This window comes from Ammodytes marinus (assembly GCF_949987685.1).
Source record: "Ammodytes marinus genome assembly, chromosome: 21".
NCBI classification, from domain to species: domain Eukaryota; kingdom Metazoa; phylum Chordata; class Actinopteri; order Uranoscopiformes; family Ammodytidae; genus Ammodytes; species Ammodytes marinus.
In genome coordinates this window covers 2,846,477-2,867,680 of record NC_137225.1, presented here as the reverse complement: position 1 = coordinate 2,867,680, position 21,204 = coordinate 2,846,477, and the positions used below count along the sequence as shown (strand labels likewise).

Below are 21,204 nucleotides of genomic sequence, written 5' to 3'. Positions count from 1 at the left end.
TATCGTAAGACAACTAATACGATATACATGACTCCTACATACAGTGCTGTTTGAAAGTTTGGGAACCCCTTGAGCATTTTGGAATTTTATTGTGTTTAACCATTATTAATTCATTTTTATCAATACCAGTATTTTTTATATGAAATAACTAGGGCTGTCAAATTAACGCGTTAATTTCGATTAATTAATCACAGAAAAATAACGCAGATTAATCGCACTTCTATATTGCCCTTTGTCCTTGTGCAAAAGAGGTGAGACGATAGCGGAGCTGCACTTGTAGCTTGCGGACACGGTCCGCACGGGATTAAAGAGAAAGAAGCAGGGGAAAGGGTCCGAGGGCTCTATGGATGTGTTATGGGCTGCTCCGGGCAAATAAGGTAGGAATACGTCTTATGTTATTCTCCGCCGTGTCTGTGCATTATTGATTTAGTGGGTGCCTAATTAACAATGTAGGTTCAAAACAGTATCTCTCAATCTTCCTCCGTGTCTCACTTTTGTTTGCTAGCTGCGATCGTCTCCTGCTAACGGACACCCGCCCCCACTCACTCTTCCTAGCATATGCCTGTCTTTTTTCCTCCTTTGTGTGTGTGTGCGTCATTTAGCCTGCGTGTTTTTTTGTGTTTTTTTTCTCCGGCGCTAGTAGTTCCTAATGTAGAAATTTCATGTAGAAACCTGGCTGAAGGGAGGAGACCGAATTTACGAGAGAGAGAGAGAGAGAGGAATGGTAGCCTATAGGCCTACAGTTGTTTATAAACAGGCATAAAAGTGTCATATAAGTATGCGATTCATTTAGATTAATTAATCACAGAGCCTGTAATTAATTAGATAATTTTTTTTAATCGCTTGACAGCCCTAGAAATAACAGTTGTTTGTTTATCAATTCAACATTTTTCTTTTCCAGAAATAAATTGTTAAAAGAGATAAAACAAATGATTGGCCAACTGTTGTATCTGCAAAAGTTTGTGAACCCTGAGCTGCATTGCTTAAATCGAGCAGGTAAAACAATCAGGTGGGCCAAACCTATTGATGAAATAGACCAATGTAATGAGAGATCTTTAGGGAAGAAATTGGGTGGCACTAGATAAAACAGATATAAAACCAGGTTAGTTTAGGCTCACCAAAGTGAACCCATACAGGTCAGACATGCCAAAAGGGAAAACAATCTCAGAGGATCTCAGGAATAGAGTTGTGATGTCCCCATTTGTCTGGGGACAGCTATAAATTATTTAAAACAAAGTTTGCGCTCCATCGGTCCACCGTGAGGCAAATCATCTACAAATGGAGAGCTTTAAGAGTGACTTAAAGCTCCCATATTATACACTTTTCGGTTCTATTATACACCATATTATATGGTCTTAGTGGTCCCTAATACGTTTTTCTTTAATTGTTTGCTGAAAAAAACTTTCAGATAATTTATTGTACTATGCTGATGTTCAGCTAATCTCACAATGGCCTATTTTTTTTTAAAAGAGCTGCAGCTCCCCTCGTAAATATACAATCTTTGAGCTCCCCCCGCCCCCTGTCCGGAAGCGAAGCCAGATACGCCTCGCCCTCTGTCTGTCAGGGCCGTGGACCAATAAGAAATAGGGGTGTGGGCTGCACAGTGGAAGCTTCTGGCTTTCCAGTTTGTGAGGTCAGAAAAGGGGAGAATTCTGACTTGAGTATATTGGGTGGGGGAGGGGTGGTGGTTTCAGAAAGGGGGAGAGTGAGAAAAGGAGAGTGTTATTTTTTTAAATATTTTGGCAGTCTCTAGGCACACCGTGGACCCATGGATATGTTAGAACACATTTAAAAAGTGCATTTAGCATAATATGTGACCTTTAAAGGTCCCATATTATGCTAAATGCACTTTTTAAATGTGTTCCAACATATCCATGCGTCCACGGTGTGCCTAGAGACTGCCAAAATATAAAAAAAAATAACAATCTCTCCTTTTCTCACTCTCCCCTTTTCTGAAACCCCCACCCCTCCCCCCAAAAACACTCCAGTCAGAATTATTCCCTTTTCTGACCTCACAAACCGTAAAGCCAGAAGCTTCCACTGTGCAGCCCACACCCCTATTTCTTATTGGTCCACGGCCCTGACAGACAGAGGGCGAGGCGTATCTGGCTTCGCTTCCGGACAGGGGGCGGGGGAGCTCAAAGATTGTATATTTACGAGGGGACCTGCAACTCTTTTTTAAAAAATAGGCCATTGTGAGATTAGCTGAACATCAGCATAGTACAATAAATTATCTGAAAGTTTTTTTCAGCAAACAATTAAAGAAAAACGTATTAGGGACCACTAAGACCATATAATATGGTGTATAATAGAACCGAAAAGTGTATAATATGGGAGCTTTAACATCTGCCTAGAAGTAGACTTCCTTCAAAAATATCCACAAGCACAAAAAAAGTGATTTTTCAGTTAAAAGCCAACCCAAACATTACATCTGGAGATTTGCAGACCTCTCTTGCAGCATCTGGGACAGATGTGCATGGTTCCACAATAAGGAGAACACACAGTCAACATGGCTTTCATGGGAGGGTTGCTGAAGAAGCCTCTGCTCTCAAAAAAGAACAAAACTGCTTGTCACAACTTTGCCAGAGAGCACCTGGGGACACCTGAAGAATTATTCTGTGGACAGATTAGTCAAAAATGTAACTGTTTGGTCATAACCAAAACCACCATGTTTGGGCAAAAATGCAACTCTGCCTACCACCAAGAGAACCTTCTCCCAAGTGAAGAACGGTGGTGGCCAATGGTCTGCAAATCTCCAGATGTAATGTTTGGGTTGGCTTTTACCAGAAAAATTACTTTTCTTGTGGCGCTTGAGGATATTTTTGAAGGAAGTCCACTTCTAGGCAGATGTTAAGTCACTCTTAAAGCTCTCCATTTGTAGATGATTTGCCTCACGGTGGACCGATGGAGCTCAAACAATTTTATATGAATTTATAGCTGTCCCCAGACAAATGTGCAACATCATAACTCTATTCCTGAGATCCTCTGAGATTTTTTTCCCCTTTTAGCATGTCTGACCTGTATGGGTTCACTTTGGTGAGCCTAGACTGACTTGGTTTTTTCTTTGTTTTACCTTGTGCCACCAAATTTCTTCCCTAAAGATCTCTCACTACATTGGTCTATTTCATCAATCAGTTTGGCCCACCTGATAGTTTTTACCTGCTCGATTTAAGCAATGCAGCTCAGGGTTCACAAACTTTTGCAGATACAGCTGGCAAATAATTTGTTATATCTCTTTTAACAATTGATTTCTGAAAAAAAAAAAATTGAATTGATAATTGATTGATAATAATCTGTTATTTCATATAAAAAATACTGGTATTGATAAAAAATGTATTAATAATGGTTAAACACAATACAATTCCAAAATGCTCAAGGGGTTCACAAACTTTCAAACAGCACTGTATAAAACGAGTGTATATCTGAGGTTAAAGGAAAAGTTGAACATTTTAGATTTCTAGCTTTATGCCTCACTCTCTAGCTCAAGAAACGGTTCCTGTAAGCGTGCATGCATTTATTATATAGAAATGGGCAAAGGTCGCTCATACAGGTTAGCTTAGCTCAAACACTGTTAGTCAAGGGGAGCCAGTCTAAATATACTAGTGATTCTTGAGAAGTGGGACAAAACAGGGTGCAATGTTGAAAAAATACAAACCCTATGTTTAGGCAAATTAAATTACATGTATGTATCCAACATATACTAAGCTACTGAGCTAAGCTTTGACACAACCTCCCAGTTTTAGTTTTTGTACCGTCATTGGCCCATCACCACCGTCAGATTTCCTGTCTGACGGTGTTGACATATTTAACGTTTCTTAAACATAACAAGTGGAATTTATCTAGTAGCCATTTGGTTTTTCTGTTGATGATAGGTGCTAGTATGAACTACTTCAGGAAAATAAAATGATCAAAACATTTCAAATCACTTCTTCAGAAATTGTAAGTCGGTGTTGACATATCATGGTTGTGACACAGGACTTAAGATTCGGAATGTAAAATATTCTAAAACTACAACACTTATCAGAGCCTGTCTGACTCTAATGTGCTTTGCAGAGGTAGAATTTGACAAGAGGTCCTTCAAAGTGACAGCTGCCCCTTATTTCGCCTGATTTTATTACATTTTACATAATGAAATGTCTGACCCACCACTTAGAATCCTTATAAAACATGAATGTGTTGTGGAAAAACTGTTTTGATATGAGAGATTATTTAGTGTTGCTTTGATGAAAAAAGCTCTTTTTAAATCATTAAAGTAAATTTCTACTAGGTTTTATTGCATATGAAAGATTGAAACCTTCTCTGAAGAGACAGTGTTTTGGACGTCGTGAGAAGATAAAAAGTGTCATATATTTGACATAATAATGATAAAATTAAATTTAAGGGGATAATTGTGCTCCAGATGTGTGGGGTTCAGTGACTTGCCCAGGGACACTTGGACATGTGGCGGGAGACGGGGGATCAAACCTCCAACCCTGCAATCCAGAGGACGACCACCCTACACAATTCGCCACTGCCGCCACTTAGTGCTAGTCGAAAGAAAAAGTATATGATTTGGAACACATGGCAGATCTATTCAGCTATTGATGTTTAAAACATTTTGAACTATAAACAGACCCCAGAACTTATTTTTAGAAACCATAATGTCATGCTGTTGTATTTATTCTATATATATCACAGAGGCAGACATATGCAAAAATATGATGGAATTTTTTTTATTTAATTTTTATTTTCTTGTGAGAGATAGAGAAAATGGTGGAAAAGAAAGGGATTAGGGAGGTAGAGAGAAGGGAGTGGAATGAGGGACGGGGTGAGGAGTTGGAGGGATGAATAGAATGAGGGTGAAAACTGTTTGAAGAAAAACTTAACGGTTGGTGGGATTTCATTTGAGTCTTATGTTGTATTCATGTTGTTTTGAGCCTCAAACTGAAGGAAATTTCTGTTAGTGAATTTAATTGAAAGAGGAGGATTCAAGGGTGAGGAGATGGAGAGATGAATAGATTGAGTGTGGAAAGGGGAGGTGAAGAAAATGTATAAAGAGTGGATAGAGTGAATGAAGGTCTCCAAGGGGTAAGATTGGAGAGGTCTGGACTAGGAGGGAGCTGTTGTTGAATTACCAGCAGCCTCCTCCACCTTCCAGTCACCGTCACACTTCTCCTTCTTGCTCCAAAATCCCTTCTTTCTCTTGTTCTTCTTTCTCTCTTTCTCCACCTTATCCTCTTTCTCTATGTTCTTCTTTATTTCATCCTCCTCTTTGTCCTTTATTTTAATTTTTTCTTTGCGTTTACTTTTTTTCTTGTCTTGCTCGACCACCTGTGTCTGTCCGGTCGTCACCCTCCTAACGTGAGACCAGAAGCTCCTGTGGTTTTTCACACAGACTTTCTCCTCCAGTTTGTCCTTCTCCTCCTCCAAATATCGTACACTTGTTTCCAAGCCCTGTACTATCGCCGCCATGTTTGTTTTGGCTTCTTCTAAGCTTTTTACTTGAGTCTCCAAGTCCTCTAGTTCGTCTTCCAGTTCATTCTTATGGAACTCCACCTTCATAACTTTAGTCTCTAAGTTCCAATTTTTTTGCTCCAGCTGTATGATCTTCGTTTCTAAGCTGCTTGCTTTCTCCACCATTTTACTATTTTCTTCCTTTATGGTGTGTAGTTTAGTCGTCAAACAAATATTTTTTTCATCTTGTTCTTTTAACTCCTTCTCCATCTGTTGAGATCTGTCCTCATTGCATTGCAGAATCTGTTCCACGTTCTTCTTCTCTCCCTCCAAACGCAGTACACTTGTTTCCAAGCAAATGACTCTCTCCGCCATTTTCTTCTTGTCTTCTTTTATGGTTTTTACAGAACTCTTCAAGCTCACATTTCTTTCCTCAAGTTCTCTAAACTCCTTCTCCACCTGTTTGCCCATTACCGCAATGCATTTCACCTGGTCCACCATTTTCCTTTTTTCTTCTTTCTGGTGTTGTATTGTTGTTTCCAGGGTGTGTACTCTTTCCTTGAGGGCTTTATTCCCTCCCTCCACCTGCACAACTTTCATGTCCAAGCTGTGTACTTTCAGCTCCATTCTTTCCTTTTCTTCCTCTAGGCTTTTTACAGTTGCCTCCAAGCACAGATTTCTATCTTCAATTTTCTTCTTCTCTTCTTTTATCTGTGTTGACATCTTCTTGGCACTGTTCTCTTTCTCCTCTAGTATGTCTTTCATTTGGTCCTCCACCCATTTCATACTGTCCTGCCAGCTCTGGTCTTGTTCAGCCAAATCCTTGCTGAACTTCTCCTCGCGAGCGATGTACTTGGCCTGCCAGGCGGCCTCGCTCTTTAAGATATCAACTTCTGCGCTCAAGATCCTTTCAGAAAGCGCTTTATTCTCTGCCTCCAGTCTTGCAACCATAGCATCAAACTCCTGCTTGTTTTGGCGTTTTAGAAGATCCATTTGAACCTCTTTAAGATTCAGATCTTGTCTTAATCCGGAGATCGTCTCTTCTAAAACCTTGGTGGCCTCTTGGTTCTTTTCCCGCTCCCCTTGGAACTGCTTCTCTTTGGTCTCAAGAAGCTTTTGCAGTCGGTTTATTTCCACTTTGTTCCTCTGCAGGTTCTTGCTGAACCGTTCCTTCTGAGCATCCATCTTGCCCTGGTTCTCCCACATGGCGTCTATCTGGCTCTTCAGATGGTGGATCTCAGTTTGAGCTTCACGGAGGGAGTTCTGTAAATCCACGTTCACGTCTTGGCGTCTTGGTCTCCTGCTGCCCTGACCAACACATCCGTCCCTGTGTCTCGGGGTTTGTCTTTGAGTCATGTCTGGTTCTGCTCTGGACTGTTGCCGTCTGTCGTTGTTGCAGACGATTGTCCTGGCAGATTGACCCTTCTGGACTGTTATAAACATGACTTGTATGTAGTCGAGACAACAAGTTAGTTTTATTCTATTGGGTTCTAAGGTTCCTATAGTAGACAGTAGTAGTGGCTGTCTGTAGTAGGCCTACACTGTATTGTCTGCTGTAGACTGTGGTTGTTTGTAGATGTGTTTCCTAGTAGTAGATTCCTTGTTGACTGTGAAACACTTTGTATGCACTTGATACGATGATGAGTACGTTTTACTCTGTCGGGTTCTAAAGGTGCTGTAACAAAAGAAAGTTATTGGAATGTTGTAACTATATAAGTTCTAGAATGTTGAAGCCTTTTGATCTTAGCCTCTTACATCATGTTTTCTTTGATCCTTTGATCTTATAATGACATCACAACATTCAAACACCTTTTGTTTGTTACAACACAACATTCTAGAACTCTGAAAACTTATAAATAGGAGCACCTTTAGAACTTAACAGAGTAAAACTTACTCATCATCGTATCAAGTGCATACAAAGTGTTTCACAGTCAACAAGGAATCTACTACTAGGAAACACATCTACAAACAACCACAGTCTACAGCAGACAATACAGTGTAGGCCTACTACAGACAGCCACTACTACTGTCTACTATAGGAACCTTAGAACCCAATAGACTAAAACTAACTTGTTGTCTCGACTACATACAAGTCATGTTTATAACAGTCCAGAAGGGTCAATCTGCCAGGACAATCGTCTGCAACAACGACAGACAGCAACAGTCCAGAGCAGAACCAGACATGACTCAAAGACAAACCCCGAGACACAGGGACGGATGTGTTGGTCAGGGCAGCAGGAGACCAAGACGCCAAGACGTGAACGTGGATTTACAGAACTCCCTCCGTGAAGCTCAAACTGAGATCCACCATCTGAAGAGCCAGATAGACGCCATGTGGGAGAACCAGGGCAAGATGGATGCTCAGAAGGAACGGTTCAGCAAGAACCTGCAGACAGGGCTGTAAACTAACTTTTTGGCTCACCTGCCAAGGGGACCGGTAGATGAAAGAATCTACCGGCCAAGTACATTTTTTACCGGCCAAATAATAAATTGCCTCTTTTTGTTGCATATATACATCTGTTTCAGTACTTTTCATTGAGATAACAGTATTATATAGCAGTACATGCTTAGAAAAGAGGCCAAAGTAATATTTAGAAATACATTTTAATATTATATTAATTTAGTTTCATTCATTTCATTTCAAACATTGCACATTTAAAACTTTAACAGTGCAAAACTGTGACAAAGGAAACACTCATTTAGGGCTGCAACTAACGATTATTTTAATAATCGATTAATCGGTCGATTATTTTTTCGATTAATCGATGAATCGGATTAAAAAAAACAGTGCAGACTGCAGTGTCAAAACACCAGGTTATTGCTCCAATGTCCCGGAACAATTAAAAGTAATATTAAATGATAAAAAATGAATAATAAACCTAACTGGGATAACACAAAAAAAACATACAATGTATGATATACATTTATACAGTATAAGGGATGTCCATGGTAAACCAGTCGACCGATAAGATTTTTAACCAGTAAATACTAACGGTTTAACAATTAAATCATCTTAATTTCTCTCAGATGACAGGAGATCGTTAATTTTTATGGATAGTGATACCATTTGAGACTCCTTAACGATTCAAGTCTTTATTGATATCACTATTGATACTTTTCTATTATTTTGTTGAAATAGAACTTGTATTATTGCTTTAATTGCTGATATGATCATAGCTCAAGATAGGACATTAAACAGGTCATAATTCCATCTTTACTATCTATTTTATATTGCTGGGAAAATCGCCAAAATCTAAAATTTCTTTTTTTTTGTGTTGCATTTGAACACATCTATCATATTACTGAGCCGGCCTGAACACATCACAGTTGACATGTTTGCTACTTTTTTTAAGATAACTAGCTATCCTTCCGATTTTAACATGGATTTAAAAACTGGATTACTATTTTTAACTGACGGGACTTTCTACACCGTTCGGTTGTGTGATTACTGCCGCTGCTTTGAATGACTGTTGATGCGCCGATGCCGACTCTCCGAGCCCGTCTGCACACAGTCTGCAGCAGCAGCAGCTGACAGAGTTTTTTTGGACTAGACGGATACTGAGTTGAAGGAGTTTTTTTAAACCCAAATACAGCAAAGGTACAACACTTTTATATAGGCCTGCAGTCCAGTGTTAGATATGACCAAAAAAATACAAGCTGTGGCCGCTCACACTATAGCTTTCTAGCACCGCTTCACGTGCGGAAGGCTCGCTGTGGGTGTGCATGAACCTGTCGGCGGCTGGATGTAAACAGTGCCGCGCCTGCAAGTGATTTATTAATCGCGCGACTCAACGAATCGATGACCAAATTCGTTGCCAACGCTTTTACTAATCGATTTTATCGATTCGTTGTTGCAGCCCTACACTCATTACTTATTACTCATCAGAACTAAAAATGGGACCAATCCGATCCAGTATCTATTTAGAGCTCCATTGCTGCGCTCAAACTGCTTTTGCTGCGCCAAAACTTTTAAAGAGCGGCGTTCTTCACATTCTATGGCGGTGACGCGCACGCTACGTTTCTTCGGGGGAACTTATTTTCTACAGCGGTGACGTCGGGGGAGCTACTTCAGTGTGACACACAACAAATCACCAGTTTAGCTTGACGTTTGCTACCGTCATAATTGATCAGTTTACAGCTACTACAATGTTTTGTTCTATCATGCATAATTTATCGCAAGAGCACGACCATCGGGACAAACTTTTACCCGCCCCAGTGGCATGTATCCCTCCAAAATTAAGTCGCCAGGGGAATATTTTGGTCGCATTTGGCGAGTGGCGACCGCTAGTTTACAGCCCTGCCTGCAGAGGAACAAAGTGGAAATAAACCGACTGCAAAAGCTTCTTGAGACCAAAGAGAAGCAGTTCCAAGGGGAGCGGGAAAAGAACCAAGAGGCCACCAAGGTTTTTGAAGAGACGATCTCCGGATTAAGACAAGATCTGAATCTTAAAGAGGTTCAAATGGATCTTCTAAAAAGCCAAAACAAGCAGGAGTTTGATGCTATGGTTGCAAGACTGGAGGCAGAGAATAAAGCGCTTTCTGAAAGGATCTTGAGCGCAGAAGTTGATATCTTAAAGAGCGAGGCCGCCTGGCAGGCCAAGTACATCGCTCGCGAGGAGAAGTTCAGCAAGGATTTGGCTGAACAAGACCAGAGCTGGCAGGACAGTATGAAATGGGTGGAGGACCAAATGAAGGACATACTAGAGGAGAAAGAGAACAGTGCCAAGAAGATGTCAACACAGATAAAAGAAGAGAAGAAGAAAATTGAAGATAGAAATCTGTGCTTGGAGGCAACTGTAAAAAGCCTAGAGGAAGAAAAGGAAAGAATGGAGCTGAAAGTACACAGCTTGGACATGAAAGTTGTGCAGGTGGAGGGAGGGAATAAAGCCCTCAAGGAAAGAGTACACACCCTGGAAACAACAATACAACACCAGAAAGAAGAAAAAAGGAAAATGGTGGACCAGGTGAAATGCATTGCGGGAATGGGCAAACAGGTGGAGAAGGAGTTTAGAGAACTTGAGGAAAGAAATGTGAGCTTGAAGAGTTCTGTAAAAACCATAAAAGAAGACAAGAAGAAAATGGCGGAGAGAGTCATTTGCTTGGAAACAAGTGTACTGCGTTTGGAGGGAGAGAAGAAGAACGTGGAACAGATTCTGCAATGCAATGAGGACAGATCTCAACAGATGGAGAAGGAGTTAAAAGAACAAGATGAAAAAAATATTTGTTTGACGACTAAACTACACACCATAAAGGAAGAAAATAGTAAAATGGTGGAGAAAGCAAGCAGCTTAGAAACGAAGATCATACAGCTGGAGCAAAAAAATTGGAACTTAGAGAGTAAAGTTATGAAGGTGGAGTTCCATAAGAATGAACTGGAAGACGAACTAGAGGACTTGGAGACTCAAGTAAAAAGCTTAGAAGAAGCCAAAACAAACATGGTGGCGATAGTACAGGGCTTGGAAACAAGTGTACGATATTTGGAGGAGGAGAAGGACAAACTGGAGGAGAAAGTCTGTGTGAAAAACAACAGGAGCTTCTGGTCTCACGTTAGGAGGGTGACGACCGGACAGACACAGGTGGTCGAGCAAGACAAGAAAAAAAGTAAACACAAAGAAAAAATTAAAATAAAGGACAAAGAGGAGGATGAAATAAAGAAGAACATAGAGAAAGAGGATAAGATGGAGAAAGAGAGAGAGAAAATGGTGAAGATGAACAAGAGAAAGAAGGGATTTTGGAGTAAGAAGGAGAAGCGGGAGGGAGAATTGAAGGTGGAGGAGACCGCTGGTAATTCAACAACAGTATAGCTCCCTCTTAACAACAGACCTCTCCAATCTTACCCCTTGGAGCCCTTCATTCACTCTATCCACTCTTTATATATTTTCTTCACCTCCCCTTTCCAGTCTCATTCTATTCATCTCTCCATCTCATCACCCCTGAATCCTCCTCTTTCAATTCAATTCACAAACACTTTATTGCCTCTCATAGTGACAGAAAATATCCTTCAGTTTGAGGCTCAAACAACAGAAAATACACAACATGAGACTCACAAAAAAATCACACCAACCATTATATTTTTCTTCAAACAGTTTCCACCTTCATTCTATTCATCCCTCCATTTCCTCACCCCGTCCCTCATTCCACTCCCTTCTCTCTACCTCCCTCATCCCTTTCTTTTCAACCATTTTCTGTCTCTCTCTGTCACCTTAAATTCAAAAAAATAAATTTCAAAAAAATAAAAATGCCATCATATTTTTGCATCCGTCTGCCTTTGTCAATAAGGTTATATATATATATATATATATATATATATATATATATATATATATATATATATATATATATGAATAATAGATACAGCTGCATGACATCAAGGTTGTGTTTGTCTGTGTGGTTCAAAATGTTAAAATACACAGTGGAGGAAATAAGTATTTGATCCCCTGATTTTGTAAGTGTGCCCACTTACAATGAAATGAACGGTCTATAATTTTAAAGCTAGGTTTATTTTAACAGTGATAAACAGAATATCAAAAAGAAAATCCAGAAAATCACATAAAAAAGATTGAAATTATTTTGCATTTCATTGAGTGAAATAAGTATTTAACAGGATTCTGTGGATTAATCACTATTAATTCTACCATTCGAAATAGGCCCGAAAAATTACCATTTTCTCTGTATATTGTTGTATGAATGGAACGATAAAGGACAGAAGGTGAATATATACATTTAAATGTAGTTTTTTATTAATTGAAAATCCAAATGATGTGTTGGATGGTGTAAATACTGCAAATAAATTATAATCAACAAAAAAATATGCTACCACACCATACTTCAATTTGGCTAACTATTACTGTCTTTGAGAAAATATAGGATAGGCTATAGAATGGCATTTACTTGGTGAATCCATGGTTTTGCATCCCTGAATACAACCTGATTGCAGTGTGTGTACGCGCGACCACGTTCTATGGGACTGTTCATTTGTAACAGAAAGCCGACGTTATGTTGATGTCAGGTATTAATCGCACACACCTCTGCAAACTGCAGACGTTTGTTTCCTCCTGTGAACGGAGCAGAATGTTTCTCCTGTTGCTTCCGAGAGCAACTGCCGCCCACTAATCCAGAAATGCATGCGGCCCGGAAGCATGACGTAGCATGGACGTAGCGGCATTATGGACCTATCAAGAAAGAGGGCGGCAAGCGTAGCGGACTGGAGGCGGATGTAGAATAATTCTCGTTATGTAGCATTGTAAGCTAAAGGTCTTAGCGAGCACAGTTGCATTGTTTACCGACCATAGGCGTATAAGTCACTAACCACCCGATGATTCGCTATATGCGATCTTTAAATTACACTCCGTTTTTGTAAAGTAATATAGTGGTTAACAAGTTCTAAACGAAGATTCCTCCAGCCGTCTAAACCAAACTAGTGGGCTAGCGCTGTTTTGATAGCGTGTTACATCTTTATAGGTCCATGGTGCTTAAGTTAACTATTGAAATAAACCAAACAAAGGTTCAAATGCTTAAGTTAGCTGTTTCTATTTTTCTAAGTTTTCCTATAAGACCATTGTTGTAGCTGTGAACGCAATTGCCTTATCAGAATGAGTAAGAATTAATTTTATTTTCCTGACGTGAGGCCGGGCCGAAACCTTTGTTTCACTACGACTCTGTTCAGCTGCCCACTGAAAGCCGTTTAAAGCCGTTGGGCTAATAAAACGCTTGAGGTGGCGTTTTGAAATGAGAAAACTTCCATTTTATTAGTATATGGTCTAAAGATAAGTATGAGCCTATGATCAATATCCAGATACATTTCGCAGAGACACAATCTTGTTCGCCGCTTGTATTGTAGTGGACGGGGATTTCTGCCTCCGGGCCGCACGCAAATAAGCTCCTCCCACAAGCCCATTGATACCATGGCTTGGCCACATGTCCATGCTGGCTGCCCGAAGAAGGCAGAAGTCTGGGGGCCTGATCCTGGGTCAGCCACAACGTTAGAGTGACTGTAGTACACAGCGGGTGGAATGTACTGGGCGGATCATTCTGTCTATGTTCTGCACATGCGTTAAAAAAATTAACGCGTTAATTCCAGAAATTAATCACACTAATTAACCCGCGTTCATTTTGACAGCCCTAATTAAAAAGTTTTCGATTATCATTGCTATTGCTGAAGAATCTGAAATTGGGATTGTTGTAATTGGTTAGGAAGTTAATTTGCACCTGCCATTACTGACCAGCAGAGGGAAGCATTCTCCAGTAAATATTCAGCTCTCGTTTGTTCCGGAGAACGCTTGTTGTCAAAATCTCTTAGAATCCATAAAAACAAAGAGCACACTATAACATGGTAAATAATCAAGTCCTAACAAGCACACAGGAGCGTTTAGTGATGTTGTAAATGTTATACTTAGGCTCTCTCCCCTTGACTACCAGTGTTTGAGCTAAGCTAACCTGGATGAGCAACCATTTCCCATTTCTTTATCAAAAAAAGCTTGTTCCTTTAACAAGTATAATTCAGTCAGATAAAAGAGAAGCAGCTCACCCCATCCAGTGGCGGATGCGGGCTCTGGGTGAGAACTCTTTAGCTTTACCACCAAACCTCTTGAGGGACGGCCCACATGGACACTCACTGCAGGGAGACAAGGTAAGACATTCATTACATAACGCGATAGGGTACGGTATATAGAGGACATGTTGTTTGGAGTTGGATGAATAGTGACTTTTGATTTGATGACATTAGTCCAAGGCCGCTGTTAGAAAGTGAATGGTAAGCTGTGTGTTTTTCTAGTTGTCAACTCACCCAGCATGCATTGCTTCCCACTTGAGGATCTCCTGCCAGGCCTGCTCGTTGTTGGTGTTGTGGATTTTAATGATGTTGCTCATGTCATCAGAAGCGAGGTCATCCTCACGCCAGCGCCATCTACAGTTCAAACAGAGACTCGCAGTTAAAACACACAATGAACTCCCAAAGTAACCAAAGCAACCAGAGTGAATGTGCTACCTCTACACTGCAGCTCTACAAAGCAACCATTAAGGTGCTGTATGCAGACTTAAAGGCCTACTTCACCGGTTGGAACATGAAGGTGTATTGATTTAATTACAGATTTAATTTTTTTTTGCACATTTATACTTCACAGGATCTCCGAGTTCAATACACCTTCATATTCCAACCGGTGAAGTAGGCCTTTAATATTTGGCCATTAAGCCAAATGAAGATTTGTTTTGTTTAATAACAATAATAGTGTTTTCTTCAAAAGGAACATCAGGAATATAATCATAAATTCCAGGAAATCTGTAGAATTAGAACTGTGGCCTTATTATATGCCATTGTCGATGTCCTAACAATGCATTTATTCATTGCCTTTTTCTGTGAAGATGCAGTTTTGAGCTTTTTATTTTAAAATAAAAATGGAGCATTGTATATTGTTAATATACTGTATATATACTGTAATTTCACATAATTTGCAAGTGGCTTCATTGTTTCAATATACATTGTATAGATGTTATCTCATGCATTCTCTAGTTTTCCTTCTTGTACTCAACCAAACCATATATTCTTGTATATGTGGTGACAATACTCATGTCCGCTTCCCCCTTCTTTTCACCCAACAGTTCAACTAATATATTCATATATAAATATGAATGTACACGTCAGCTGGCACGGCTAACACAACTGCTCTTTCCCCAAAACAGTAAGAGGTGAAGGCTGGAATGAAAAGGTTTGTACGGGATAATGGAGAAGCCCTACTATTGGTGCTACGCTCCATATACACAGAGAGACAGGAGAAAGTCTGACCCTTTGCGCAGCATGGCGTTCCAGAACATCTGCTCTGAAGGGTAGACCCAGTTCTTCTCCCCGTTGTGACGGGGAATGGTGGACTCCTCTCTGTTAGTGGGCAGGGGGAAGGGCTGGTCTGAAGCCGGGACCTGGTTGGGAGGAGGCATCTGTACACACACACACAAAACACACACAAAGAAAAACATACAGACAGACAGACAGACAGACAGACAGACAGACAGACAAACAGACACACACACACACACAGAGGTAAGACAATACAACAGCTTTAAAATAAATATGAAATTAAAGAGGGAATCTTTAGTTATGTTTTCTGCTGCCGTTTGTATTTTTATTTGATTTCATTCACACTGTATTGCTTTCTCCTTAATACTGACGGATGTTCAGGCAATCCACCTTCAAGCTAGGTTCTTTTATGCCTAGTTTCCACTGAGCAGAGCAGATTGGTTTGGTGCGGCTCAGTACGCTTATTTTGGCGTTTCCATTGCCAAAAATTTAGTAAGGTCCCAAAATAAGCGAGCTGACCCGAGCTGCTGGGTGGAAGAAAGGCAATAGTCTTCTGTTTGTGCTGTAGTTGTTAGTGTGTTGTCTGTTTTATTGTATATAAAAAGCTTTAAAAATAAAGTTAATATTTGCTGTAAAGTGACAATGTGAAAAGAAGATTGAAAACACAGTTCAAAGACACATAACTGATCAACAAGGAGAACTAAAATATACATGTATGGGCCTGATGCTCTCAGCTAACAGACATGAGTTTCAATTTACAGTATAGACAGAAATGCTTTGCCTGGTTTTTATTCTTGAATTCCTCTCCCTCCATATAAAAGTTGCTGGTACCATGTTTGATGGGTCGATGTCACTGTTGTTGGCTGCTGCAGCTTTCATGGGACACTCCACAAACTCATAGGCCCGGTCCTGGTGAGCGGGGCCGGCTTCTTTCTGGTGCATGGGACACTCTGGTGGAGGAGACACTGGAGGAAGAAGAGAGGGGGACGTTAGGCCAAGGGTACACAAGGGGCCACACACTTCTATTTAGTATGTTTCTGTTAAATAGTTTGTTCATACTTTAAAATTTGTAAATGGCCTATTATGTAAATGTCTTGATATGTAATGGTCAAAGTGCTCAGAGCTTCCTCTGCTGTCAGTGAATGAAAACAAAAAAAGAATTCAGTCTGGCTTAGTCCATATTAAGCACTGACACGGTTTCTGTTATTATTCTTTCATGCCTTTAAAAGTTAACTTTGCAAACTTGTGTGGACATCTAATTCCATCAAATATGTCTTACTTTTATTTGAAATGATAACGATGGTTTATAAAATATTCTGACCGAAATTGTATGACACTGTCCCTCAAAATGAAAGACAACAAGAAAGTCTAGCGCAAGTTGCCACAGAGTGTTTGTTAAAGAGGCGTGTCATGATTGAATAAGCCTGCTCTGCATGGCATTGATCTCTAAGTTAATATACCTTTAACAGGCTCAGCTTGATGCATGGGACACTCTGCTGGTGGAGACACTGTAAGACACAAATGACAAAGGGTTAACAACAGTGTTATCAAACATTATTAGGTTTGGACCAATACGCAGACGTAATCGACGTAACAGATTACGTAAATACGTTGATTTCCATGCGTGTGCCAATGCATCGCAGGAACAGGAGTTTTTTTTAATACAGACGAAAGGCAATGGTTATTATATCTGTCTAATTGATTGATTAGAGCCACTACTCTCATGCATTTATCATGCTTCTCAGCTGTTCATACCAATAGATTGGCTGTGTTGCCCCGGTGATGTAGAGTCTTTAACTTCCTAAGTTTCTCACAGCACTTCTTTATGTTCAATGTCCCTGAATCCTAAATAATTCCATAGAGCAGCCTTTATTTTAGTCACCAGTTCAGCGTCTACTTACTGCTCGTTTACTCTCCTGTCTGCATGCTGTATAGCAGGGGTGGCCAACCAGTCAGAGACAAAGAGCCACATTTTTTACTGTGTTACTGCAAAGAGCCACATCGTACACACAGGTACACACAGTGGCGATTCCAGGAAATTTTGACTGGGGGTGGCCAAGGTGGGCCACAGAGTTGGAGTGGGGCGGCCATCACACCCCTGAATGAATAGCATGTGATATGCTGTACAACCAATTCAAAGATGATTTATAATCCCAAATGCCCAAATCATGTTAGCATCCATTGTAATGTTTGTCAGAAAACTAAACCCCTGAAGGGGGGTCTGGGGGCAATCCCCCCCCAGAATTTTTTTTTGTGTTTTTAACATGTAATCTAAGCATTCTGGTGCATTCTGGCGAAGATAATAAAGGAAAAAGTCAATATTTATTTCAGCTCAGATGAATAGTAAAATTAGCAAGACAACATAACTTGCTAGCAGCCAGATGCCTAACAACTGCACAGAGGGACGGATGACCACTAGCTTTTGACCAAATATCTTGCTAAAAAAATAAACCTTTATTTATGAAAGTCTGCCCTTGCTAAGAACATGTTACACTCGCTAACTACAAACTTTAATTTTTTATTCAGATTTCAAAAATCTGCTGGGACACGTGCCTATACACATGCATGGGTGGCACGCATGTCACAAGCACACTTATGCTGTTTTCAAGACCTTTGCTGACCAGAGACCAGTTCTAGTGGCCACAGTCCTACCATTAATTTAGTAATTGAAAATTGCAAACTGATCTCATATCAGTGGATTGGAGTTTGTGTGATGAACTTGGCAACTACCTATCAAAAAAAGTTAAGAAAGAAAAAAAAATACATATCATCTCTGAACTAGGATACATATCAGGAAAAAAATTTAATAAAAAAATAAAATTAAAATAAAAAATAACATTTGAACTGGGGGGGGGGGGGGGCACTGGGGTGGCCAGTAAGATTTTTTTTGGGGGGGGGGCGTTTTTATTTTCGCGGGGAGCTTGCACGTGCATGCACAAGCATTATTTATTAAAAAAAATAAAAAAAAAAAACAGGGGGCCCCACACTAGGACTTGAAACGGGCCCCCAGATCGTTAAGGCCACCCCTGTGATAATGACAGGACTGGACTCCTGCAGTACTAAAGACGACAGGGCAGTCATTTTCAACAATGAACATTGTGTGCACTGCCTCACACACAAACTCTCAGTTCAACCAAGTCCACAAACAAAAATATAACAATTTAAAATAGCGTTTTTCTCTTACTATGCATGTTGCTTTGTGGGACTTACTTTTAGCATGGAGAGAGCTGAAGTGGCGCCGAAGATTTGAAGCCTTGAAATGCGCAAATGACACCTGGCATATAAGGCAGAATGGCCATAACGTTCAACAAAAAATATGAACTCTCCCACTCTGTTTCGGAGCGAACTTGACACAAATAGTTCACTCACGGAAAACCTCCCTCCAAGCTGAGCGGGCAGTTTTATGTTGCGTCCGCACCAAACGTTTGCGAACGTTATGTTGCGTCCTCAATTAAACATTTGCGAACAGGCATAGGCCTACACATAGGGCCTACACATTAATAAAATAAAAAATGAAATAATAGACATGTAAAACGAACGTAAGAGCCGCATGAAACGTTTGCGAACATGCACACACATAGGCCCACACAAAAAAAAAGTATAAAAAAAAAAAAAAAAAAAAAAATTATAATCACATAATTTGATATGAACTGAAGAGCCGCACGAAGCTGGGCAAAGAGCCGCATGCGGCTCGCGAGCCGGCCACCCCTGCTGTATAGTCACACACACACACACACACACACACACACACACACACACACACACACACACACACACACACACACACACACACACACACACACACACACACACACACACACACACACACACACACACACACACACACACACACACACACACACACACACACACACACACACACACACACACACACACACACACACACACACACCAGAGGAGAGAAACGCTTGGAGGCACATGTGCGCATTTATCTACCACAAGCACACATCTCGCTTGCTAGTAGCAGCACTTATATGCCTTAATTTTATTTAAAATATATGATGACGTTTAATAAAGATTCTGACCGAAAAAGGTATGACACTGTCCATCAAAATGACAGACAACAAGAACGTGTAGGGCATCCACTGCTGCCACAGAGTGTTTGTTAAAGTGGTAGAGGCGTGTCATGATTGAATAAGCCTGCTCTGCATGGCATTAATAAGTTAATATACCTTTAACAGGCTCAGCTTGATGCATGGGACATTCTGCTGGTGGAGACACTGTAAGACACAAATGACAAAGGGTTAACAACAGTGTTATCAAACATTATTAAAATCAATGTGAAGTAATGTAGAATATCCTGTGAACCTTTGACAGCAGGTGGGGCTTCTTGGTGCATGGGGCAGCCCTGAGGAGGGGCGGCCATCATGGCCTCAGCCCTCACTGTAGGAGTAAGATGTGTGGACAAGGAGGCTCCCATCCTGCCCTGAAACACACACAAACACATGGAACTGAAGACCGGCAATACATACACTTTGTGTCACATGCACTGGTGGAAGGACGACCTAAAAGTAAAGGGCCAGTAAGCATGAGGTCGCTGGTTTGATCCCCGGCACCGGACAGATGGGTGTTGGTTGTAAAACTACTGGTGGCTGGTATTACATCTACCAATGGGTTTAGCACTAGGAGTGACAACTAAGCAAACCTTGTACAACAGCAATAAGTATAGGCCCCTGTGTATACACACATGTATCAGGGCAGATAGAGAGGGGCTTTAGGGGAGTTACATACACACAAGGTTTTATTATGGCTTTATTTATCAGAAAATCATCTTAGCATCCAACCAACCACCCTCTAAGGGTGTGTTGGTCTGACCTTTCAAGGACACATGACTCAAATTGCTCAAAGGAAGCAAAGAACAGCCTCCACAAACAGTTGATTCAGAATCAGAACTGGTGTTCCATGTGCACACACACATTTCTATAAACATACTAGGAGTTTGCTCTGGTATCATGGGGCACACAATGAACATACAGTTAACAGAAACATTTTGAAGAATATAAGTAAAAGGCACCTCAAAGGAAATAAATAGAACACTTACAGTACAATATTTTAATGGAGAAATAATATGCAATTATATATTTGAATTTCTTTATTTCTGTGATCTATTAGTTATGGTGAGCAACATGATGCAATAAACACAAGCAACATAAGATAACGCAGTGACAGAGCATGCTGGTACCTGGTGTTATGATACATGCAAGCGTATGCAAAAGTTTAAGTTTCAAGCGACTCCTTATGCTTATTTTAATGTGAAATATGCTAACCGGTTGACGACGCTAACAGAAGTTATCCTTGATAACGCTCATGGTTGACAGTAGCATCAAAGCTTTGGTCCAACACAACCTGGCTAAATTTGCAACGCTAGCTAATAGCCTGTTTTCACAGACACTCATGTACCATCCAACATCTCCCTTTAAACTGGGCTTTTAACAGACTGGAAGGAATTAAGTGAAACGAGAAGGGAAAATCCTGTCGACCCGGCTAAGTAGCTACTTTCATTTCCCGTTAGCCAGCCTACCAGCTATGCTAACGCTAGCTAATGGGTTTGACTTCTTTGCTTTTAGATGTAACGTCCTTTAAACAATGCACGTTAACGATACTTTCCGCGTGCCGCGTTGAGTTCTTGTCTGTTCACATAGACTACAGCACAGTGCGAGAGAAATAACTGACCTGTTAGAGAAGTCCGCTGTACAATGTTGTTCTGTCAGGTTACTATCCCAATGTCAACGTGCAGGGCAGATGGGAGTTTTACGCAAGACGTAAGTTACATGTGTCCCACGTATGCCATGACGTATCCATCCACGTCATCACGCTGAAAATACGTAAACATTTGGTGATAATGAACCGAAATTCTTCTCTCATCATGATATGGACAAAAGCAAAGGTGAATTACTGGTAAATATCTGTCTTATTCTTGAAATAGTGAATAAACCGAAACCTAAGTATATGTATTAATA

At 40.5% G+C, this 21,204-nt stretch overlaps 1 protein-coding gene across 1 annotated transcript in view; it reads right to left on the bottom strand.

Moving 5' to 3' along the window:
* hccsb (holocytochrome c synthase b) overlaps positions 1-20,997 on the bottom strand; it is a 26,768-nt gene extending 5,771 nt beyond the window's left edge. The window contains exons 1-8 of the mRNA XM_080050666.1: positions 20,918-20,997; positions 19,553-19,670; positions 19,417-19,464; positions 16,684-16,731; positions 16,055-16,188; positions 15,215-15,363; positions 14,219-14,338; positions 13,961-14,047 (exon numbers count right to left, since the gene is read on the bottom strand). Coding sequence (XP_079906792.1) covers positions 13,961-14,047; positions 14,219-14,338; positions 15,215-15,363; positions 16,055-16,188; positions 16,684-16,731; positions 19,417-19,464; positions 19,553-19,664 — 698 coding nt within the window. The 5' untranslated portion in view covers positions 19,665-19,670; positions 20,918-20,997. The remainder of the gene's footprint in view (positions 1-13,960; positions 14,048-14,218; positions 14,339-15,214; positions 15,364-16,054; positions 16,189-16,683; positions 16,732-19,416; positions 19,465-19,552; positions 19,671-20,917) is intronic.
* Between the last annotated feature and the right edge of the window lie 207 nt (positions 20,998-21,204).